Source organism: Biomphalaria glabrata, chromosome 9 (assembly GCF_947242115.1).
Source record: "Biomphalaria glabrata chromosome 9, xgBioGlab47.1, whole genome shotgun sequence".
Taxonomy (NCBI): Eukaryota; Metazoa; Mollusca; class Gastropoda; family Planorbidae; genus Biomphalaria; species Biomphalaria glabrata.
Window position 1 is genome coordinate 8,230,617 of NC_074719.1, and position 26,713 is coordinate 8,257,329.

At 35.8% G+C, this 26,713-nt stretch overlaps 1 protein-coding gene across 4 annotated transcripts in view; it reads right to left on the reverse strand.

Annotated features, from left to right (window-relative positions):
• Positions 1-956: 956 nt before the first annotated feature.
• The window catches only part of LOC106071209 (zinc finger protein 345-like), a 29,387-nt gene continuing 3,630 nt past the window's right edge, over positions 957-26,713 (reverse strand). For all 4 annotated transcript variants that reach the window (XM_056041372.1, XM_056041371.1, XM_056041374.1 and 1 more), the window contains exons 2-4: positions 22,120-22,464; positions 17,063-17,251; positions 957-12,353 (exon numbers count right to left, since the gene is read on the reverse strand). In XM_056041372.1, the coding sequence (XP_055897347.1) occupies positions 10,680-12,353; positions 17,063-17,251; positions 22,120-22,410 (2,154 nt within the window). In that variant the 5' untranslated portion in view covers positions 22,411-22,464 and the 3' untranslated portion in view covers positions 957-10,679. The remainder of the gene's footprint in view (positions 12,354-17,062; positions 17,252-22,119; positions 22,465-26,713) is intronic.

The following is a 26,713-nucleotide window of genomic DNA, read 5'->3' on the forward strand; positions in this document are numbered from 1 at the left end:
TTTATGTGTTGTTGTTTTTTTTTTTAATAATAATTGTGAATAGTTGTAAAAATGGTGTATTTGTATGGAAAAAAAGGCTTTCATAGCTAAAATTAAACTTTTTGCTTTCAAATAAGACAAAAAAGAAACTACACCGTTACATCAAAACTTTAAAAAATCCAAAATATCATGATATCGGATTTTCTATATCTCATCTAGTTTTGAGATTTCGATATAAGCTGGGATATGACAAGAGAGTCTCAAGTCCACTTGATAAAAAGCCAATCGGTTAAAGCCACTCAGCTACACAACACTACAAAGTTATGTTTAGGGCAATGGAGACTGCATGGTCACTACACAGTGGTGTTTAGGACAATGGAGACTGGTCACTGCACAGTTGTGTTTAGGACAATGGAAACTGGTCACGACACAGTTGTGTTTAGGGCAATGGAGGATGGCTGCCTGGTCGTGCGGTTTGCGCGCTGGACTGTTGTTTGGATTTATCGATGGTCGAGGGTTTAAATCCTGCCCGCTCCCATCCCCCGTCGTCCTGCGGGAGGTTTGGACAACTCTGAAGGAACATCCGAAGCATGTAAAACATTTTAACAAACATTTTAGTCACTACACAGTTGTGTTTAGGGCAATGGAAACTGGTCACTACACAGTTGTGTTTAGGACAATGGAAACTGGTCATTAGAGTATGCTTTACTTCGAAAGTTGCCAACAAAATATTTGTGTGTGTGTTTTTTTTCTGTTGGCCTACATCTGGTTACAGTCTTCAGGTTTTTTTTTTTTTTAAAAGCTACCTATAATTATGTATTATACGTTTGAATTTTTAGTCATCCCTGTACGTGATAAGAGATGTGAGAGCTGTTCTTGCAATCAGGGGCGTAGTGAGCAAATATATACGTACGCCCAGCTCAAGAAACTTTATTAGTACCCCCCTCCTCTCATTTCATATGAACAACACATAGAAATAAATTAATAATAATAATCTTTATTGTCCGTATGGAAATTTGTCTTACAATTTGTGCATTACACCAAACAAAAAAACATTGTAACTATAGGAAACCAAAGTGTACATTCACACCAGACTCACTCATAATTTACATGTGTCAAAGTTTATACCAGATTGTTCTTATTTAATGATAACTAATTACAAAAGAACATTCAATATACATCCAGCAAAGAAATAATAATGAAAGCACAAAATTGAAAAAAACAACAACATTATAATAATCTAATACAAATAAACGTAGAATGTATTACCTAACTAATATATCTACAATATTTTTTTTTGCACCTCTCTGCGTGTGGCGCCCCCTCCCCCTTGACTACACCTCTGCTTACAATGTATCTTAGCATTGAAATAATGTATTATCTATTAATTTGATGTTTATCTTTGTAGGTAGAAGTTCATTAAGTGTATACAAAAAAAAAAAAAAAGAATTATATTTGATTAGCATTAATTGATAAGAACATTGTCTTTTCCCTGTGTCTGTAACATGCTGTTGATGATATAATACATAGGTTTTCTTGTGTCATTACCTGTTTTGATTTTAATGTTTTCAATACGGGTATATATTTTAATGCATATTGGAATTAAATGTGCCAAATATAAATTCTAAGACAAGGGAACTAAAAATAAAGCGCAATTTAGTTGTTGCATCTACAATTATGGCTATATGCTTCCTTTTTAATTCATCTAAGAAATCCCCATTAATTTATTTCAGCGTATCTCAAGCTGCGGGTTAGACCGTTAGGGGACGAGAGGTCCTCTCAAGGGGGTGTGAGGTTTTGACGAAGAAAAAAAAGGGTAGAGACGGAACCTGTCAATCTTTTTTAAGTAGCAAAAAAAAAAAGTTATTTTCTCCTTGAAGTTGATCCATGTTTGAATGGTGATACAGTAAAAAGACATTAACAATGCTTGAAAACTTTAATATTTTAAGCATTAAACATTGTTTCATTTTCTGATAAGTTCTTGTCAACTGTTTTCTCTAGAGGTATCCGCAACAATATTGACTAAAAACATTCTTCTCCACTTTCGTGTGACAGACGGACATCATTTCAACGACAATAAAATAAAAAAAATCCCCGGCAAGACGACTTCCATAACACGACGATCATTTCCCCCATTTCAGACGTACGTGCGCTATGTTTTTTTTTTTTTTTTTACTCGTATGAATAGTGTGCTCCGATTGACAGAGAACACATTAACATCTCCCCGACCCTTTTTACGTTGACCTTTTTTGACATGTTCTTTCTTACCACTAGAAAAATGGTTTGTAGACGCCAGGACAAGGAATTTCTGATGTTCAAACAAAAGGCAGAAAAAACTCTGTGCCGGGAATCTGTCGCCAGACACACTTGGATGAATAAACCTACTTGATTCTAAACAGCTAGAGTGTCAAAATTCATGCCAAATAAAACCGTATTTTCATAACATTGTTTAATGCAGTGGTTCCCAAACTTTTTTGTCCCGTAGACCCCTTGCCATGTTTTCTGGTTTTTGGTAGACCCCCTGCTCAACTTGCACATTTTTGCAAATTCATCAACATTTTTTTAAACAAATTTCTAACTGTAGTGAGTTGAAGAGTGAAATGGTAATTTAAAACTACACAACTACGGATATTATGTTTCATATACGAATTAGTCGTTCTATGAAGTAGTCTTTCCTAACATTAAATATTAATTAATTAATTAATTAATATGCCTTAAGTATCATTGTAAAAGGTTTCGCAAAGAGCAGTTGTTCGTGTATTTATTGATCTTTCACGTGTGGCTCAAATATTGAATCTGCGGAACTGTTTTCATTAACAGGAGAAGGGTCGAAGGCGAGTAATTGGAGCCTAAACCAGTAAGCGTTGAGCAGGAAGGGCTCATTAACCTTGACTTGCTACCCACCTAACAGAAGGAAAACTTAACTCAAACCTCTGCTGCCTTGCTACTATACCCAAACATGGGAAAGGTCTCGTTGGTCAACCCAATAAAATATTAAGAGACGGTGACTCTTAGCGCCATGTATTCCTGGGCCGTCCCCTCTTTCTCTTTCCTTGGGGGTTTCAGGTTAGGGCTTGCCTAGTTATGTTGGATGCAGACTTGCGAAGTGTGTGACCTATCCATCTCCAGCGTCTCTGAAGGATATCTACTTCAATGAGCTGCTGCTTTGTTCTTTGCCACAGTTCCTCATTCAAGATCTTGTCTGGCCAGCGGATTATAAGAATCTTCCTCAGGCAGGTATTGATGAATACCTTATTTTTTTTCATGGTGGTGATGATGGTTCTCCAGGTCTCCGCGATTTGGAAGCAGATGCCAACCAGATGGGCAAGACGTGCGGACAGAACCGAGATGCCTGGAGGAAGCTGGTTGTTGGCATATGCTCAGAAGGAACCACAGGCATAGATGAGCTGAGATGGTGACCATTATTTTACTTTAAGTAATGAAATCTTGTAAGACTCTCACAAACCATCATCTTCTCTACATGATGTCGAACAGAGATTTTGTGGGTCTATTTTGAACTTTGAGTGTTTAAAAGTTTTTCAAATCTTAATTTTTGTCAGGGTGGCATTGTATCAAATGATCCTCCAGCGTAACTGGTTCATATCATAAAAAAGTCACAGAGGCAACTGCTTGTTTGACAAAGAAGGAAGGAATCCGAATTTTAAATAATTAATGCTGTACTGTCTACATTTCTTTTCTTTATATTAGTTACATGTAGACAAAATTAAGCTATTTAAATAAGTATTGAAATTGATTACAACAATTTTTCGTTTGAATAGCAGGATAAATATTTAAAGGATTAACTCGGGTACAACTCATATATTGGTGTATGAAATAATTACATTAATGGAATGTGAACATTAAGTAACTCGACCTGCTTAAATGAAATCTATTATTGTAGACCCTCGTGGACATCTCATAGACCCCCAGTTTATTTTTTTACTTTCGTAGACCCCTTGGGGTCTATATAGACCACTTTGGGAATCACTGGTTTAATGTATCAATATGTCATTAGTTTGAATGTGTTATCGAATTAAAGTTAGAAACCTGATAATCTAAATCGCCATCTTGTAGCAAATCATAATGAACTGAAAGAAAAACTAGTTTCTTCAAACGTCCAAAAAAAAACCCAACAAATCATCAAAAAATGATTAGCAATGCGACAATAGAAAATGAAAAAAAAAAGCTATCTGTGACATTTTACGTCTCGAGAGACGATCTTTTCCCTTTGCAACTTCTTGTGTGACTAAAGAGGCCAATCCTTGATACACAGCTGCGATCGCAGGTTGGGCATATATAATCACCAGGCGCCGTTGCATTTTCACCCTTCTTTCTGCTTCTGTTGTGTATGACATCTGCAATCCGTGACCCTTCCTTTATGCTCTCTCTCCATGTGGATCTGTCCAGTGCCACCTCTTCCCAGTTGCCAGTGTCGATTTTGAAGAGCTTTATGTCGCGTTTGCATACATCCGTATAACGTAAAAGTGGGCGACCAGCGGCTCTCCTGCCTTCTATTAGATCGCCATACAGGATGTCCTGTGGAAGTCGACCTACTGGCATTCTACGAACGTGGCCAAGCCAGCCAAGGCGTCTGCTGCTGATAACAGAGCAAAAAACTACTGAAGTTCATTGAGTGCTTTCACGAGGAAACTAAATGTACATGGTCAATGAAAGGCGGCTCGTATGGTTCCTAGAAACGAAAGGTCTCATTGCTCATGAACAGGGCGGGTTCAGGCAGCACCGAAATGCGATCGACCAGGTGACACTATTCATGCAGAAGATGGCGGACGGCTTCCAGTGAGGCAACAAGATTCGACCAGGTCAGTCGACGCTAGCGATATTCATCGATCTCAATCAAGCCTATGTTAGAGTTTGGAGGCCCGGTTTGCTGCTAAAACTCTTGAGCCTAGGTGTGGGTTCTTATATGCTGAGGTGGATCCAAAATTTCCTCACGGAGCGAACGGTGCAGACTCGTGTTGGTAAGCACGTGTCGAGGAAGCTTCCACTGGAGCAGCGCGTGTCGCAAGGGTCGGCACTCAGTTGTTCACTCTTTTTTGTGTTCATCAACGACTTACCGGCCCTCTTGCAATGCAAGAAGCTTCTGTTTGCAGACTACATCGTGTTGTGGGAGTCGGGGAGAGATCGTCAGCAGCTCATTGGCAAGCATTGACTACGGTACCTTGCTACGCCAGGTTGTGGGGCCTCGAGGTGAACCACTCGAAGTTGGTTTAGTGGTGGTTTACGTTAGGACGTGATATAATAAAGGAACCAGTTGAGCTACGGATGGACGGCAAGATTCTAGCATGGGACAAAAAGCCCAAGTACCTCGGGGTCATCCTCGATCAGATTGACCCTGTGCGACCATATCCAGCATGTACGCGAACGAAACAGCATCCGAGAGGTTGAACATCGTAAAAAAGCTAGCTGGAACGAAATGGGGAGCGAAGGCGTGTCTACTGAGATCACTGTACATGGGCGCAGTTCGGTCTCTTGAGGATTACAGTTTACCTGTTCATGTCTGGGCGTCGCAAACGTCTATAGCGAAGAAGCTGTTCAGAATCAAGCCATCGGACTCATCTGTGGTACCTTTCGCACAATGCCAATTGCCGCTGGGAAAATTATGGTGATTAAGCGTTGCGATCCTACACGGCTACTAAATACAGTCAGAGAAACTATTGCTTCGTATACGGCTTGAGTGTCCACCATCTACGCGGGCGGATCTGTGCAGACGCTCGAGGGCACTGTGAAAGCTGGGTATGGGGCGGCGGTTCGACTCTGGCAATCCCGAAAGTGTGGGGCTGAGTGGACCCTGCCATGGGGAAAGCAGCACGGAAGACGAACTGAAGGCAATGCTCGTAGCATTGGAGTGGGTAGCGAAAAGAGTCGGAAATGGATCCACGACCCTATTTTCACCTACTCAATCTCTGCCCTCGATGGGCAGCATGCAGTAAGCGTTCCTCGCGGTGGTGGAGCGCCTTCTACAGCTCAATGTAAATAGCTATATTCAGTGGGTTCCAGCCAATTGTGGTCTAGTCAGTCATCAGAGGGCTGACTTTTTAGCGACGTCAGCGAGCAGATGATGAACATTGCACTATAGCGAATGCATAATCCATAGCCGACTTCCGTTTGTCGGCACATTGGTTCGACAGCTGGGACGCTTCCGACAAGGGCCGAGAGCTACATAAGCAGATGAGTAGACCATACCGAAAGGACGCATGGTGGGAGCTCAGCCGTGCGGAACAGGCCGTCCTAGCCCAGTTTCGAGTCGGACACTGTCCAATAGGTGCGTACTTTGGATGGTGGAAAAAGAAATACGACACACGGTGCCGCCACTGAGTCGAGGACAGTGAAACAGTCAACCACATTATTTATGAATGTCGCGTTTTGCATGAGGGACGATTGGGACAAGGAAATGAGAGAGAGAGAATACCGGTCCAAGTGCGGCATTAGGTCTGTCCTTGTTTGGGGACAAGGCGACCTTAAAACTCACTGCCAGCTTCCTCTTCCATGCTCTAAGGGAGTAATTCTCAGCATGGTTCGTTACTAATGGGGTTTCTGATTCGGGGGTATATGTCACGTCACTGATGACACCTCATTGTTCACAAAAAAAATGAACACAAGAGTACCAATCTTAAATTAGGTCGTTACCACGCTTGAAAGCCAGAAAGACAACGATTAAAACTTAATTCAATGCTACAGCAGAGAGAGAGAGAGAGAGAGAGAGAGAGAGAGAGAGAGAGAGAGAGAGAGAGAGAGAGAGAGAGAGAGAGAGAGAGCTAGTTTAAAAGTATAGGCTATAGTTACTCATTTTATTGATAATTTTTACTGAATTCTGTATCTGCGTTATATAACTTTGTACATACATTTATTTTTGCAAATCCAATTTTAAAATAATTAAAACTCTAGAAAAACATATCGGCACTTTGTTACTTCATTGAATATTAAAGTTTTTGAACCATAATTATGACACCTCCGAACCTGCATATGTCACAAGTTTATCTCATTAAGTTTTACAAACATAATAAACACGTGACACATATTAATGTAATTTTCCACCAGTATGAACTGTAAAGTGAATTTTCCAAAATGAGAAGGTAACTAATCTTTTTGACATTGTCACATTTAAATCCAATTAATTCTGTTTCTAATACAGTAAGTAAACGAAGATTTTGTGAAAAATTTGACAAGTTTTATTGACTTGATTTAACTAGTTGAGGAGCGCTGTGTCTAAATGCTTAAGCGCTTGGCTTCCGAACCTGGGGTCCCGGGTTCCATTCTTGTGAAGAGTTGGATTTTGAGCTTCAGGATTTTTTGGGCGCCCTTGAAACAAACCCACTGTGACGGGTTCCTGACTTTAGTTGGGAAAGTAAAGATGGTTGGTCGTTGTGCTGGCCACATTATGCCTTGCTTGTTAACCATTGGCCAAAGAAACAGATGACCTTAACATCATCTGTCCTAGAGATCACAAGGTCTGAAAAGGGGAACTTCTATGAACCAGTTAATAATGTTTTGAAATTAGGCACTGTGATGTGAAAATACTTTTCTTTGATATTTAAATGGTCCTACAGAGTTATGAAAAAAGTGTTTTGTTTGTTTCCACATCAATTAGAAAACTCCTTTATTCCATACAAATGTCTTGAAAATAATGAACCAGGTGGTAGTGTTTCAAACGTGAAGTGACAGAAATTCCTTTCCCACATATGTGTCATTTAGGGCTTACATGGTCTTTCATCATAATAAATAAATAGTGCTGTTCGAAATAGGACGCACGGTGGCTGAGCAATAAAGTGATTGCCTTCTGAACTGCGGGTCAAGGGTTCGAATCCTGGTGAAGACTTGGATTTTTAATTTCAGGATCTTTGAGTTCACCAGCTCTAATGGGTAACTGATGACAGTTGCAGAAAAGTAAAAGGCGGTTGGTCGTTGTGCTGGCCACATAACAGCCTCATAAATAGATGGCAACAAAACCAGATGACATTTATGTGATCTTCCCTATAGGCCACAAGGTCTGAAAGGGAACTTCACTTTATTATGAACCAAGCAGTGTTGTTTCAAATATGAAGCAAGAGAGAATACTTTTCCACATGTCACATTTACATGTTTTTCAAATTACTAGACCTAGAAAATCCTTTCTGACATATTTTATATTTAAATGTTTTTTTACCAGTATGAATCAGTTGGTGTCTTTTTAAAGCTGAAGAATTAGCTAATCTTCTTCCACATGTGTCACATTTAAATGTTTTTTCACCAGCATGATTCAGTTGCATTACAGCACTTTAACTTGGATCCTTTTTAGTGTATTGGGGTTATAAGAGCCGTTTCCCATTCTGTTGGTATTACTTCTTCTTCCCAAATTCTTGATATTAGCCTGTGTATTTGGGAATATAAGTCTTTCCCTCCATATTTAAGTAGTTCTGCTGGGATTTGGTCCTCTCCTGGTGCTTTGTGATTCTTCATGGTCCTAGGCTTATAACTAAGAGACTTGGAAAATATTCAGAAGAAATCTTAGGTGACTACCAATGTGGTTTCAGACCCAACAAATCCACAACCGACCACATCTTCACACTAAGATGTATACTAGAAAAATGACATGAATACAACATACCAATCCACCAACTCTTTATAGACTATAAAATGGCTTATGACAGTATCAGAAGGAAATACCTATAAGACACTCTACAGGATTTTGGAATACCCAACACGCTGACAAGACTTATACATATGACATTAAACAACTCAAAAAGCAAAGTCATAATACAAGGAGAACACTCATTGGAATTTAGGATTAAACGAGGATTAAGACAAGGAGACGCACTTTCCTGCATGCTTTTCAATTTAACACTGGAGAGAGTTATAAGAAATATACACATAAACACAAGGGGAACTATTACTAACTACTTCATGAGAGAAAACACGGGTCCACAACCAACAGGGACGATATACAGCCAACCTCTACAATACCTTGCTTATGCCGATGACATTGCCTTATTGGGTAAAGAAACCTCTGACATCGCTAGAGCCTTCATACAACTAGAAGAAGCATCTCGACCAGCAGGACAATGACAGTAAAACCAAGTACATCACATTGACAAGAGACAATCAAACAGAGGGACAAAATATCAAAATCAAAGACCACGAATTTGAAAATGTCCAAACTTTCAAATATATAGGAAGTACTATTAATTTAAAAAATGACCTACTAACAGAAATAAAGGAAAGAATAGCAGCAGGCAACAGGGCATTTTATAGCACCCACCATTTACTTAAGAGCAAAACGATTTCAAGGAAAACCAAAAAAATAATATACAAAACCATAATAAGACCAGCAGCAATGTATGGAAGTGAGACCTGGACACTGACAAAGACATCTGAAAATTTACTTAACACTTGGGAAAGAAAAATTCTTAGAAAAATCTATGGTGCCATACAGGATGAAACAGGGTGGAGGACACGCACTAACCAAGAGATATATCAACTATATGAAGACCCACCAATAGTGAACGAAATAAAAATAGAACAGACTACTTTGGGCAGGTCACCTTGAAAGAATGTCAGACAACAGAGGAGCGAAAATCGTATACAGGCAAAAACCAAAAGGAAAGCGACCCAAAGGCAGACCCCGAATGCGTTGGATAGATGATGTGGAAGCAGATCTGAAGCAGCTTGGGATTAGGGCGTGTAGACAAAGGACCAGGAGAGATCTGAATGGAAGGATGTGTTAAAGCAGGCCAGAGTTCTCCATGGGCTGTAGCGCCACTGGGATGGATGATTCAGTTGTTGTTGTTTCAAAAGACTAGACATATTTGACATTTAAATGGTTGTTCACCAGTATGAACCTGTTGGTGTTGTTTCCAATGACGATCATGAGAAAATCTTTCTTGACATATTTGACATTTAAATGGTTTTTCAAAAGTATGAACAAGTTGGTGTCATTTTAAATAACTTGGCTTAGAAAATCCATACTGACATATTTGACATTTAAATGTTTTTTCAACAGTATGAATCAGTTTGTGGATTTTTAAACAATAAGAATGAGAAAATCCTTTCTGACATATTGGACATTTAAATGTTTCACCAGTATGAACCAGTAGGTGTTGTTTCAAAATACAAGAGTTAGACAATCTTTTCTGATGTATTTGACATTAACATTTAAATGGTTTTTCACCAGAATGAGTCAGTGGTGATTCAAATTAATAGACCTAGAAAATCCTTTCTGATATACCCATTTAACATTTTAATGGTCTTTCACCAGAATGAGTCAGTTGGTGGTGATTCAAATTAATAGACTGAGAAAATCCTTTCTGACATATTTGACATTTAAATAGTTGTTCACCAGTATGAATCAGTTGGTGTCTTTTTAAAGATAAAGAATTAGCTAATCTTTTTCCACATGTGTCACATTTAAATGTTTTTTCACCAGTATGAACTAGTTGGTGTTGTTTCAAATTACTAGACGTAGAAAATCCTTTCTGACATTTAAATGTTTTTTCACCAGTATAAGTCAGTTGGCGGAGTTTCAAATATTTAGAATTGGCAAATCCTTTCTGACATTTTAATGTTTTTTTACCAGTATAAGTCAGTGGGTGTCTTCTTGAAGAAGAATTAGCTAAACTTTTTACACGTGTCACATTTAAATGTTTTTTTCACCAGTATGAACTAGTTGGTGGTGTTTCAAATTACTAGACTGATAAAATGCTTTCTCACATATTGGAAAATTTAAATGGTTTATCGCCAGTATGAACTAGATGGTGTTTTTTCAAAGAAGAAGAATTAGATAATCCTTTTCCACATGTGTCACATTTAAATGGTTTTTCACCAGTATGACTCAGTTGGTGTTGTTTCAAATAACTAGACCTAGAAAATCCTTTCAGACATATTGGACATTTAAATGGCTTTTCCCCAGTATGAGTCTGTTGGTGTCTTTTCAAATGACCAGAAATAGAAAATCCTTTCTGACATATTGGACATTTAAATGGTTTTTCGCCAGTATGAACTAGTTGGTGGTGCTTCAACTTACTAAACTGACAAAATGCTTTCTGACATATTGGACATTTAAATGGTTTTTCGCCAGTATGAACTAGTTGGTGTTTTTTCAAAGAATAAGAATTAGATAATCCTTTTCCACATGTGTCACATTTAAATGGTTGTTCACCAGTATGAATCAGTTGGTGTTCTTTCAAATAACTAGACCTAGAAAATCCTTTCTGACATATTTGACATTTAAATGGTTTTTCATCAGCATGACTCAGTTGGTGTCTTTTCAAATAACTAGAACTATAAAATCCTTTCTGACATATTGGACATTTAAATGGCTTTTCACCAGTATGAGTCAGTTGGTGGAGTTTCAAACTTTGAGACTGAGAAAATCCTTTCTGACATATTGGACATTTAAATGGTTTTTCACCAGTATGAACTCTGTGGTGTCGTTTCAAAAATCTACACATAGAAAATCCTTTCTCACATATTTGACATTTAAATGGCTTTTCACCAGTATGAGTCATTTGGTGGAGTTTCAAACTTTGAGACTGAGAAAATCCTTTCTGACATATTGGACATTTAAATGGTTTTTCACCAGTATGAACTCTGTGGTGTCGTTTCAAAAATCTAGACATAGAAAATCCTTTCTCACATATTTTACATTTAAATGGTTTTTCCCCAGTATGAGTCAGTTGGTGGTTCTTTAAATTTATAGACAGAGGAAATCCTTTCTGACATATGGGACATTTAAATGGTTGTTCACCAGTATGAGCCTGTTGGTGGAATTTCAAACCTTTAGTGCTAGCAAATCCTTTCTGACATATGGGACATTTAAATGGTTGTTCACCAGTATGAGCCTGTTGGTGGAATTTCAAACCTTTAGTGCTAGCAAATCCTTTCTGACATATGGGACATTTAAATGGTTGTTCACCAGTATGAGTCAGTTGGTGGAATTTCAAACCTTTAGTGCTAGCAAATCCTTTCTGACATATTTGACATTTAAATGGTTTTTCACCACTGTGAGTCAGTTGGTGGAGTTTCAAATCACTAGACTGAGAAAATCCTTTCTTGCATATTGGACATTTAAATGGTTTTTCCCCAGTATGAACAGGTTGGTGTTGTTTCCAATGACGATAATGAGATAATCTTTCTAGACATATTTGACATTTAAATGTTTTTTCACCAGCATGAATCAACTCAGGATTTTGTAATATTTTAGAGCTAGAAAATCCTTTTTGACAAATATGGCAAGTGAAAAGTTTATTTATTTGATGATTATCAGTGCAAGTAGATTTCTTGATTTTATCTGAAACAATTTCATTGGATAGGCTTGGTTCCATATGATCATGCATTACATTTGTTGAAGTCATTTCTTCTTCTTGCCTCATGTTTTTTATCTATAGGAAAAAAAATTATCAATAAAATTTGAATATGCATTATTTAACATTATATTAGTTTTAAAGAAAACAGCCACTTATACACAGAATGGGTAAAAGCTGTTTAAACCTGGTTTTTAAACAGCCATTGAATTGAAGAAGAAAAGATTTTGCAGACTGCAATCCCAGACTATAAGCTGTAATCAGTTATCACAATTTCCTGAAGCAGCTAAACAATTTGTGAGCACCCAAGTGTGAATCTTATGATTATTCATATTTTTTATGGAAACAAAATCATCACCTAGATTAAAATTTACCCTGTGTTAGGTTGTATGTGTGTTTAGTCAGATAAAACTTTGGAGTAGTATTATTGCAGATGAGTGAGGGGGCTGAAAAGAAGAGGAAAGGAAATCCATAAGTGATTAATTATTTTTTTTGTTTTGGTGCTTTTTAAAAATATTTTTTTTTTGCATGTTTCAGAAGTTCCTTATCACAAGAAAGATGACCCTTATTTTAAACTATCTCTACATGTAGGTACACAGAAAAGATTTATGTAGATTTAGCTACTTTGTGTTTGTTTTTTTATTTCTAAATTCATACATACAGTTTATTTATTATGTGTTTTTGTTTTGTTTCTAAATTCATATATACAGTTTAGTTAATTTGTAAGTTGTTTATTTTTAACTCATATTAATACAGTATAGTTTTTTAGTTTTTTTGTGTTTTTTTTTCTAAATTCAAACATACGGTTTAGTTATTTTTTGTTCTAGAAGTATTGATGAAAATTTAGAAAACAAAATGTATTATAAAACCTTTTTTCTTAAACTACACTTTACTTAGTGTCAGAGGTTCTTCTTCTTGATAGTTGAAGGTGCTAGAATATACTATAGATGTTCTTGTTGAAGATAGTGCTAATTTGTTGATGGTGCTGAGAAGTGCTGGTTGCAGACCTTAACTTGAGATGTTAGATGTTACAAGAAGTTACTGTGACATGCCAGGGATTTTATATCTCATATAGATGCTGGACCATTGAGTCTGCTGAATATATAAACACCCTAGCTGATGTGAGATAAAGCTTTTTATTCTGGGTTCTGAAACTGGAAGCTTTTTATAGAAAACAGATAGTAACATGTGTCGAAGGAGGGCTCAAGGAATCAAGAGCTTAATGCATTTTTTTTTTATAAGCAAAAGCTTTTCTTTTGTAAACAAACTCAACCTGCAATCTACCTGATTTATTTCTTTGAATTTTAGCTTTCATAAGATTCAGTTTTATTTTGCCAGAATATAGCACAGGTTTATTTGCTTTGAATATGTAGTGAAGTCTCTTCTTATTGATATAGGTGCTGAAGTGCTAATTTATTGACGGTGCTTAGCAGTGCTAAAATTATAGACCTTACTAGTTGTCAGCTGATAAGATGAATATCTGTGACTTGCCGGGGATTCTATATCTCTAGATCTAAATACTATCTAGTATTGAATAAGTGAAGATCCTTTAAAATTTATAACTAGGGTTCACAAAACAAAAAGTACAATATTTACAATAATAAACTGTATCTAATATGAAACATTCTAATTAACTACTAGATTCTATAAATATAAAACTTGTCTCTAAGAATATGCCTACCCTTTTTGACTAATTCAACATCGACTGACTTCCCAAGCATCTATTATCTCGCTCTTGTTTCGGAAGAAGAGGCTAAACCAATCAAATTATAGATTTCTATCACGTGACAAGCGCGTCACTCGATTTGATTGGCACATGTCAACTACGTCATTGGAAAAACCATACTTCACCTATAACCTTGACAGTTTATTATTTAATAATTATTAACATTGATACGTGACAATAAGTAATGGTAGCTTTTGATCTGCCTACTTTCTGTAATTTTAGAGTCAGGACACAGATATAATTAGATACCGGTATACAATATCTATATCCTAGACTGTCCTAGAGCTACTAGACCTAGTCAGTAGTCTTAATCTAGATCGATAATTAGATCTCTCTAGAATCTAGAGTCTAGATCTAAGTCTGGTTACTCTGGTACAAACCTAGTCATATCTATATCTAGATCTATTTGGATCTTTATTCTAAATCTAGATTTACGTCAATTCTTGGTGCCTGACATTGTAAAACTTTTTAACGCAGTATTGTTGAGTATTACAATACAACTAGTTCTATAATCTATAAAATTCCAATGAGTTAGAACTAAGCAATCAATTTATTACCAGTCATTTGTTGACTAAAATAAAGTGACACATTATTGAAAGGAACTCCTCTTCATTTGCATCTGCAATTTCTAGATCCAGTAATTATTTCATATCTTCGCACGTCAGCGCAAAAAAAAAAAAAGGATACGTCATGATAATTCTAATATAAATAAGAAAAGTCCATTTCAAGGCATCGATGCACTGATCTATATAGATCTATATGATTAGCAACAGCATTTTGTTTTTTAATTTTTATTAAAAAAAAATTCTTTTGAGGGTGTGGTGATTATGTTTGCGTATAGTATTGTAAACAACACTTGATAGAATCTTGGGTGTAAGATTTAAGGAATTCTATGTTTATTTATTATTATTTCATTGGTCCACTGGCTGGGACAGAGTGGTGTTTTGTTATTGTTGTCAGAGGCCTGAGTTTTGGAGCCTGGTCGTATAGTATAAGTAATATAGAAGTCAGTTTTCATAATTGTGCATATTTGATAGATATTTGATAGTTAACATTTGATGCGTTGCCTACAACTACAGTTATCCTGATTACTTTTATTAAAGTTATATTCTGTTATTAATTCATCTCTTGCGTCACTTTGAATTATTGAAAGAAGTATGTTATGTGTCAGGTATAATCCAAGTGAGGAGTTCACAACAGAGGGGCAAATGCTAATTTTTAGATCATAAACCATATTTTTGTGTCCATTTGCATACAGAATACGCAAGATGTGTACTTGTAGGCATCTCTGCTAAAGAAATCATCATTGACATTAATTTCTTTTAAATTTCATATTTTTATTGTAGCAACTTCAAATGTAGATGAGCCATCAGCACCTACCTATGGATAAAAGATATCTTTTGGAGAGAGAACACAGACATAAAAACAAAACAACCAAAAGCTGGTTGCTGGTCATGTTATGTGCTTTGGAGTACCATTGTGATGGTGCTAGATTGAACCAGCTCATCAATATCCTCTGTCGACCTGCTGGAAGTTTGAGCTTGATGGAATAATAATTTCTGATGAAACTTCAGAACTAAGCTCATAAAACAGAAAAAAGATTTATTTTAGCTGAAAATCTACCAGGCCAGTAAGATTTTCTGTGGATTATTTGAGGGACTTTTTAAAAAAATGTTTTATCATGCAGGCAGATGCATCGGTGATGCCCAATCAACATCCCACAAGCCATATATCAGGTTTTGACAGGTTGGTATCTGGCCTCTCAAAACTCTTGCCCATGCTGTATAATGAAGCCATGGATACTCTATTTAACAAATTAATTGCCGCCTGTGGTACACATTTTAAAAATTCATATTACCCTATGTTCGAAAAGGTTGTCGACACTGGAATACATACATTGATCAGCCCAGCATAAAAAAAAAAGGTTTGGACATAGCTGAAAATTATTAAAACTATGCAACTCTGGTGAGTACATTTGATGTGCTACATCCAGTTATATTATCCCTTGACTTCATGTACGAAAAGAAATTTCAAACAATATCCAACACTTTGTGACAGCCGAGGCCTATGCTAATTACCAGGTTAAAAAGATACCTAATTAAAAGCTTATAAATTTGTGTATGTATTAAAATACAGAATGATATTGTTTTATATTATTCCATGAAATTTAGTATTTCATTATTCTAACAAGTTTAGTGTCTATGATTGTCTGATTTCTAAAAAAAATTTTTTTTCTATAAATTGTAAAATAATATTTTTGAATACTATTTTCATTTATTATTGGAATCATAATTATTTTTATATTTAGTACATTACTTGTAACATTTAAATAATATTAAATCTATCACAATATATATATTGTATTTCAAAAATATTATTTTACAATTTATAGAAAAATATATATATATACATATATATATATATATATATAACTGATCATGTCAAAATACCTTTTCAGAAATGTTACATACAAGATGAATTTTTTAAATTTTTTTTTTTCATTATTTTGTAAAATGTATATTGCTACTGATTTTATTGTCACTAAATAAATATCTTTGAATATAATCCATGTTATACATTTTAAAATATGTTTAGAACTGTTTAAAATGGAACGTTGCAATTTTGCAACACTAAAATAATCTATCCACTTGTGCTCTATATTGCAAATTTGCTAAGAAGCTACAAAGTCAAAATTACACATTTTTTCTTGAAAAAAGTGGTACTTCATATCTTGTAGACCCCTAGAATGACATTAATAAAAAAAATATATTTTTAAAATTTCATTTCAAAATGTTTGCAATAGAGGGTTAAGCTAACTTTTATAGATGACTTCCTAAAAGCATTATTGTTATAAATCAAGGGGAATTTTTTAATATAAAAGGGTCACCTTTCCGACCTTAATGTTAAGGTCTTCTGTTTATGTGGCTTATGGTTAATAAGGGTGTCATATAGCCAGCACAACAAACAAACTCTTTAATTTTCCCCTACTAATGTCAGGAACGCATTAGATCTGGGTGAACTAAGAAACGCCCTAAAGATTTTAAAAAAAACACTCTTTCACCTCGCTCAATGGCAGTTCTGGGAGAGGTATGTGTCCAGTCAGTTTTAAGTTTGGCAAAATGATGGGCACTGGATAAAAGTTTCTGTCTGCCTTCTTTGACATAGCCAGTAGTCTTGATGCTAAGGACAATGGTTCATCACTTTCAGTAGAACAAGACATTTTTATCTCCTGCTTTAGAACATCATTTGCCTGTAAGACAAAGAAATTTTATTCATCAAATTGCAAAAAAAATAAAAATAATAATAATAAAAAATTAAATATTTATGTTATCGATAATATAATTGTAAACAATTTTTTTTTAAAAATTAAATAAAGAATCTGCACTTCATTCATCATTGATGGGTACTATTTAATGACACAAAATGAGTGCATGAATGATTGTTAACACTAAAAGCTAATAAAATGTTTAATTTCTTCATTTAAAATTAGCTGGGTTTTGACTACTGAAACTACTGTTTATGTATAAAGTTAATATTTCAATCATTACTCCTTGATAATTTAACTTCAAATAATTTTTATACACTTTCTTACAAAAGAGTTTGCAGTATTAGTAAATCAATCAGGATGGATTTTCAACCTAGATTTAAGCTTGTCATTTCAAATTCATATTTCTACTCAATACAACTTCCTTCATCTTCACCTATCCCTTGGTCTATTGAAATGTTGGGGCATCTTTTGACAGAAGTTACCAGGTCATTGTGGGTTCCATTTGCTGCATTAATCCTATTTCTAATTTCTTCATTGCTGATGCTGTCTTTGTAAGTGATACCTAGGATCTTTCTTTAGCATCTCAATTCCATTGCTAGGATGATCCTCTCGAGATCTGCAGTCAGTTTCCAAGATTTGCAGGCATATAAGAATGTTGACATGATAATGGAGCTCAACAGTTTGATTTTAGTGTCCAGGGATTTGTCTTTGTTTTTACAGATTGTTTTGAGTTTTCCAAGGGCTGTTATGGGATTTGCATTTCTGGTCAGAAGTTTAGGTGGTTTCAATGGGTGCCACCCATGAGTCCAAGTAAACCCTGAAACCCTAATTTCCAAACCCTGAAATCATAAACCTCAAACTCTACCAACCCTGAAAAGTACAGTAGATACAATTTGAGCACCGAAATTTGACGAAAAAAGAACAGTAGTAATATTGAAATGGTTTAATCATTTTAAATCAATATTGGTCTTAGAAATACAATTTATATTAAAATTAAAGACTTTGACAACAAAAATGTTTAAACAATACACAACTTCATAAGTACACTAGTAAAAAAGAAATTCTAAAAAAAATAAGTTTAAAATTGTAGACAACTTGATTACAAAAAAAAAAAAGCTTTAAAGATATAAATATAATACATTACATGCATGAAAAACTCAGTATTTAGATAAAACTTTCTTTTTAAACTTGGTGATGGACAGATACTTTGTTAGGTGCATCATGATGCTTTCTTTTCCTTAATCCTGGACCTGCCATGGGTACTTTTGTCATAGATGTGATTTGTAGATAGGGTAGATTTGTGTGTCCTAGCTGTAGATATGGTTGAGACAAGAGTAGTGGACATAACTGAAGACACTGTGACAATTCATTTTTCATAGCTTCAGCTATACCATAAGTCATAGTATAAGTAGCAGCAGTTCTTCCCAATTAAGTTATGTTGAGAGCTTTAGTATCTTGTGTAAGTTTTTTTGCTCAGGTCAATATCTGGCTGACAATGGCATTAAGGCTAAGAATGAGCCATCTATTATTCCATTATACAGGACTCTTGAGGCATTTTAGAATGGTCCATCAAACTTTTTTTGTTGAAACTTCCCATCGAAGGCCCCTAGTTTTTCAGGTCAATAATTTAGCAGCTATCTATCTGGATTGATGATGTGGAAGCAGATCTGCAACAGCTTGGGGTTAGGGCGTGGAGACGAAATGCCCAGGAGAGCTCTGAATGGAAATATGTGTTGAAGCAGGCCAAAGCCCTCTATGGGCTGTAGCGCCACTGGGATGGATGGATGGTCTATCTGCACGTATGATGACGATAACAATGCAATAACATACTCCTGAAAAAGTTAATAAAATATTTGTATAAAAATCTCTAAAAAATGTAGATAAATAATATTAACTTGATTTATCACTGAACTTTTTAAAATCTCAGATTCTAGATTTAGATAACAAATACTAAGGTCACTAAATAACTTTTTAGAAGACTTTGATCAACTATCAATAAATAAATGTCATGTGGCTAAGCAAAAAAGAATATTCATCAAATTTTAGCACTCTAGGACATAGATCTCTATTTGGATTAAATAGTGATCTATTCTATTATATATTATACTTATGATTATGTATACTAGTAGATCTAAATATAGTATTATAGTCTACTTAGATCATATTAGATGACTTATTAGTAGAATTCTAGATTATAGTTATAGTATTATAGAATTTATTTATAATCTGTTTCTCCTGATAAGATTTCTATAAGATCTATATAGATCTATCATCTAGGTCTAGATCTAGATTAGATTTACTCTTTAGTCCTAGTAACCTTATACATATCTAGATTCTAGATTAATCTAGATCTAGTCTCTAAATCTGGACCTAGAGATCATTTCGAATTCAGATGATCATAATCAGTGGCATAGCAAGGTGGGCCTGGTTCGAGAATATCTTATTGGGCCCCCCTATTTCCAATAAGACAAATTTAGTGTCTGACATAAAATATCGATTACATCTATCTCTAGATCTAGTCTGTATTCATTGGTACATTTTCAAGGCATAAAGGTATTACGTTTCATTCAGGTATGACTTCGTTCAGAAATAATGTATTAAGACTCAATGTTTGCACAAGTTCTAATGACCAAAAAATGTTTCAAATTAACAAACAAATGTTTATTAGTTCTTTTCCCCCATTATACACATTTACATCCATGGTCAAACTATTAAATGTTGATAAAAACTATATTCTAGTTCAATGTAACTCAGTTAACAGTAAAAAGATCTAACAGTTATTTACTAAAATTTAATTTTTCTTGCCTTCTGATAAAAGGTAAATGTTCCCCTTTTAGACCTTGCGATCTATAGGGCAGATAATGCTAAGGTCCTCTGTTTCTGTGGCCAATGGTAAACGAGCAGGGCGTCATGTGGCCAGCACAACAACCAAATGCCTTTACTTTCCCCAACTAAAGTCAGGTACTCATTAGAGTTAGATTGACTAAGGGGTGCCCTATAAGAATCCCGAAATTCAAAATTCCAGTCTTCACCAAGATTTGAACCCAGGACCGCAGGTTCAGAAGCCAAGCGCTTAACCACTAAGTGTGACTAAGCCACCGCTCCTCCCGCCTTCTGATAAGCAAAGCACAAAATCACTGCGTCTATTTCTAATTTTTGACTGTTTCTCGCTCACTGGAAAGAACATCAAGAGAAGTCAACTTGTGCCTTAGAACTTCTTCAATATTTTGCTTTATCCATCACATCTTCAATGAAGAAACTGTCACAGGCAAAGTAAGAAATAGCATGCATTTTGTAACAATTTTAGAAAACGTCTTTATACAAACTAGTTGCGTATGGTTTTAAAACAAAATCTCGTATTGAACACAGATTTCATGTTTTTTGGTAGGCTTCTTTGAAGGATTGCATCTCTGAACAATATTCTTTGGCAATAATATCTACTTAAGAGTAAAAATGTGGTGGCATCATTTAACTCTTTGTCGTTTGCACTTGAAACTGAGCATTAACGAATGAAACATGTTGACAATTGAGAAACAATGACATCGATGTTTCGGTAAAATGTTGATTTCGAAAGTCTTCTCTGCTTGTTGAATTATACCTTCACTTCGCGCCATGGATGCTACGCCACTGATCATAATCCAATCAAGACAGACTCGGATAGAACTAGAATCTACATCTAGATAGTAGAGTTAGACTTAAAGTGTAAATAGTAACTAGATTTTAGATCTAGATTACTACATTGATCTAGAATCTAATCTACTAGAATCTAATCTAGATAAGCTTTAAAAATGAGATTTTAAAAAAGAAAATAGGTAGACTACCAAGTACATACCTGGACCTGGTGCATCAATTTTTTGCACCATTCTTATATAAAGTGCCGGATCCACCATCCTCTGTTTCTAACCATCGCCATTTGTTCTTCACACTCTGGTCTAAAGTAATGGCCAACACATCATTGCTCTTAAAAATCACATTTTGAAGCAGGAAAAAACAAATACTATGTAGATCTATAAGAAATAACTTTTGTGTCCAAATATGAATGTAAAGCTAGAGAAAAACACAACCAAATATTGTCCTGAATGCACCTTGCGCATGCCTAAACAAGTACTACTAAGGGAAGTAGGTGCAATCGAATACATTTGGTCTAGAACGCTTGGGTAGGTAATGCGGTAAATAATACAAGCAAAACCCATAGGAAGGAAGAAAACGATCTCAGGAAACCCGGATTTCAGGGTTGACCCAGAAAAGTGGCACCCCTAGGAGATTCGCCTCGGTCCTAAACATTTTACCATTGTAGTCATTGGATTCCTCTACCCTAACTGGTGACACCACAGTGGCGCAGAAGTCTGAGGCAGCCATGAACAAATGATAGCTTTAGTTTTAATATCAGTTTCTCTCTTCTAGACTTCGTGCTGACCAAGGCTATAGAGCCCAGTGTGAACTTCAAATGCAAGAAGAATTTCAAATATAAACTCCTTTGTTTGTTATTTATGCTGATTAAATATATGTCCAACTGTAGAGATTATCATATCATGACTTCAAATAATCTTACAACGATAATATTATAACTATGTATTCACTTATTATTGAAAATGTATGACTTTGATTGCGTTCTAGCTTAGTAAAATTACACTAAAATACAAACCAATGAAATATGAGATTAATGAAAGGACTGCCTAGTATGGATGATGAAAGAATATTTTAAGATTTCTCTGTATGTAATAAACTTATTTTACATTAGCTTTCTGTTATTTTTACTCATTGCAAATCTTTCTAGATCTAATACTAGTATGAACAGAATTAACTATTTTATTAAATCTATTACCTACTATATACTAGAAATGAAATACCTGATGTCCAGGGATTACATTATAAGTTTGACCATGGCAGTAGTTTTCAAATGGTTGTATGGAAGAAGTTACTTCATCTACTTCAGTCTTTTCAATTTTTACATGTGACAATTTCATGTCTTGTAGTTTACATGACTGTGTTATCAAACATATTTCATTAAGACTTTCTATCTTCTCATGTTTTATTACATTGTCCAGGTCAAGACTGGACTCATGCTCTATATCAGCCATCAGAGACACTTTGATGTCTTCTTCTTCTTTTGATGAAAGTATTAACAAATACTCTTGCATTGGTTACTATACTTTTTCTTTTGTTTTGATTTAGGACAAATTCAATTAATTTTTCTGCAAATAAAGACAAACATAAATGTAATATTTATAAACAATATTTAATAATAATAAGGATTGTCTTCGAGTCAGAAGATTAGTGAGGAATGCATGGCTGTGCAGCCCTAGCCGTGACCTACATATTTTGCCACTTCCAGGGCAAGCATAACCATTGTCTGCAGTTGGTCATTTTAGATTTTCTTTTCGCAGTCTGCATTTGTCCTTGGCAGCATATTTTCTTTTGGTCTCAAATGTATATCCTGCTGCCTTTGTGAGTGACCTCCAGCTGTCTCATTCTGAGGCCACATGCTTTCTTCTATGTCAGCCAAGGAAAGTTGACGCCTAAGCTGGTCTTTGAAGTGTTTCCTTGGGGCGCCTCTGTTACATCGACCACCTTTTAGTTCACCAAAAAAGACTGCCTTTGGCCTACGTTCATCTCCCTTATTTAAAACATTCTTAAAAACTTAATACTATATACTAAACATAATGGTTGCAAAATGTTAGACCGTACTTTTTGCTATCTACTAGGACCTTCTTGCCAACATTTGCAGACCAGGTCATGTCTACAGTACAGAGTACAGAGGTTGGTTTGGTGTGGTTTTACACTGTTTCTGAAGATCTGGACAGTGAGGATACCCGTTGCATTCAGGGCAATCAGGGGCTTTGCTGGCAATCATGTTGACTATGGCTTTGTTAAGTTCTGTTGGGGTAAGTTCCTCCAGCTCATTCATTGTGGGTTATTGGTTATAGTCAAGACATCTAGTCTAGATGTAATAGAAATTAGACTAAGGTCTAGAGAAAGAAGAATGACTAAGACTAAGTCTAAGTGTAGTAGCTAGAACTAGATTTACTAGATCTAAAATAGACTTTGCTAGAAGACTAGATGTACTACTTACTACTAGACTAGATTCTAGATCTAGATATACTTGACATAGACATAGAATCTACACCATGGCATATAATATATATAGATCTATCATGATCATCTAGACCAGTGATGCCCAACCTAAATCGACCTGCAGGCCATTTTAGTTTCTGACACTTGTGTCGCGGGCCATATCAACCAATAGGTAAAAAAAAATGAAATGAAATTGACTTGAAACTATTTAATTAAAAACCTGTAGATCTAGTACTTACATTAAATAATGGAAAATTTGAAGTTTATCTTTTTTTAAAGCATCAAAAAATGGCTTCATTTCTTCATATCTCTACTTAACTTAACATGTGAGAAACATGGTAGCTAGCTAGCTTTACTCATTTTCACATCTCTTTTTGGTAAATATTCCCATCGATCCTCCAATCCCTAGGCGAAATTTTACAATCTTGTATTTGAGGCTCAAACCAAGAAAGTCATGTTTGTTTTATAATGATGTTTATATGTTAAATATGTTGTTGTTTTTTAAAACAGCCACACTTTCTTTACAAAACAAATATGTTAGCTTATTATCATGTTCAGGGGCGGACTGGCTATATGGGCAAACGGGCAAATGCCCGGTGGGCCGGTACCAAAGGGGCCGGTCTGGTCGCGACCAAAGAAAAAAAATTAAATGCAGAAAACTTTTTTAAAAAGTGACAGCAGCAAGACACAAAGGCTCGAACACGTTATCTTCTTCTTGTTGTTTTTTTTTTTTAATTATTATTACAATTAATTTTGTTTAAAATTCAACAAGAATAAAATTTAAGAATTACACTATACACTGTACGTGTTATCATTTGCAATACGTTAGACCGTACTTTCTGCTATGCACCAGCGGCATGGCCATCAACACTACTTTGATGTCTTCGAGACTGTGTTTGGCCTGATCATTTTGCTGGTCGGCTTGGGCCTTTCATGGCACTCCTATTTTTGTTTTGCTCCTTCCCTCACCCGTCTTTTGATGGTTCCATTGAAAGTTAACGAAAAAGAGGGATGATAGAGGTTAAGTTAGAAAACATTGATAAAACGCGGCAAAAGGGGAAACAATTAGCTCTTTAACAAAACTTAAAAGAAGTTAACTTAAACACATACACACAGCCGCGAAACTGCAAACCACCCAACTTATTCACAGCTCAATATGGGTATAACCGTATAACGTTCTAGTTTCTGCGATTTGAAAAGAAAAAGTAAGTTTCTTGTTGTTTATTTGTAATAACAGATCTAAAAATACTACACTTAAGGCGTACAAAAAAAATATAATTATTTAGAATAATTAAAACATAAATCTAGATTGACATCAGTATTTGCATCGTTATGATTAATGGCAAACTTATGCTTAGTTTGAAGTCAATAATTACACTAATTTATATAGCGCTGTCACATCCGATATTTAATGAAAGGAGATTTAGAATCATTTATATTCTAAATAATATATTCATATACAAATCGGGTTTTTGAGAATGTACTAGGACGAAGCAAGAGCTTTTCACATTTAGAAGTACCTCTCTAGCCGTTCTGCTTTCTCTTATCTGGTAAAGGAATATATATATATAGCCTATATATATATATATAGTTCGTCCATCGTAGTTCGATTACGACCACTTTGTCATCCAGTGGGATGAGGGCTTTGCACTGGGGTTTTATGTCTCCTCGTGTGGCTGGAGAGACCTATGTGAGCCCGGAATGTTTGGCCGCACACTGGGCAGGTTATTCCAGCTGGAGTTAGTGTCAATGGCCTTGCTTTTCTTCTCTGGCGTTTTTCTTCTGCCAGCTTGGTTATCTTTTCCTCAGCAACCTGTGCGCCAGTTTTCACAGCGCGACGCCATGATGCTCTGTCATGTGCCTCTGTCTCCCAGGTGGCTGGGTCTATGCTGAACGCCTTCAGAGAAGCTTTGCTTTCTTTGACCACCTGTGAGTGCTTTTCTTCGTTTAGTTGGCCATACAAGAGTCGTTTAGGGATGCGGTGGTCTTCCATTCTGCATACGTGTCTTGCCCATCGCAGCTGGGACTGCATCAGGATTGTGTGGATGCTTTGCGGACCCGCTCTTTGAAGGACTTCAGTATCTGGTATTTTGTCTTGCCATTTCACATTCAGTATTTTTCACAAACATGTCGTGGTAGTGATTCAGTTTCTTTGCATGTTAACTGTACACTATCCATGTTTCTGAGTCATAGAGCAATTTAGGGAGGACGACGGCTCGATAGACCCCTAGTTTTGTATTTGTGGTGATACCACTTTAAAGGAATGGGTTGCCTGAGTCAGCCAGGAAAACCAATGACTTAGCATATTTTAAGTCACAGATCAACATGCATGACTAGATTGACACGTGAAATGCGTAGGACTTGATTATTTTTTTTTTGTAGAAACGTCTGTAATCTATAAGTAATACCAAAACGTTTGAAACTCATTAAGGCTGCTATTGTAGTGTTTATAGTTTTCAGACTACATACATGTATAAATAGAATACATTATGTAAGCTTACGAAAGCATACATCAAGTTTTCGATGCGTTATCAAACTTTATATATTTTGAATAGAATTAGGCTTACACCTATTATAAAACACATGGGCGTAGCCGCGAGGGGAGGAGTTCAAACCATCACCGGGCTCAGATCTCATTGTCTGAAAGGGAAACTTTACTTACTTCCAACTTAAGCAAACTACAGTCACCAAATTTCATGAGCGTAGCCAAAAGGGGTTCTGTGTTCCCCCCCCCCCCACCTCCAATACAAAAACTAAAGCATTTTACCTTTTTCTACCAGTCGCTGGACTCCACTGAATAGAAGATTTAGTTTTAGTAGCAGGCTAATTGCACTGTAGATACCTCAAAATATGCATTTTTTAAAGCATAAAATAACGAAAATAATGCTTGGATCCGGGGCACCACTGGGGGAGCTTACAGCGCTCCCCCAGACTCCCTAGCTGTCCCTTGGCTGTGTATACTGCCTTTCACTAATTATAGGAAGAGAGTATTCTAGGGTAGAAAAAACGTTTGAGAGAATGAAAGATAAGAATGTAATGAAGATTAATTACATATAGACACACACTAATATATATATATATACATATATATAAATTGCGGAGAGGTTTAAAATCCCCCCCCCCACACACACCGAAAATATAGGACATGACATTTGTGGGCCGGTTTATATGGTAATGCCCGGGCTGATTTTGATACCCAGTCCGCCCCTGATCATGTTCCACAAAGAGAGTAAAGATCCTTTCATTTTTCCAGGTAGATTCTACATTCAGAGTCCAATTTCATAAAGGCACAATTAAAGGTCTTGGTAACCTAACACAACTACACCAAGCTGCATTAAACTTTCAACAAACATTCTTATTAGAAAAAGA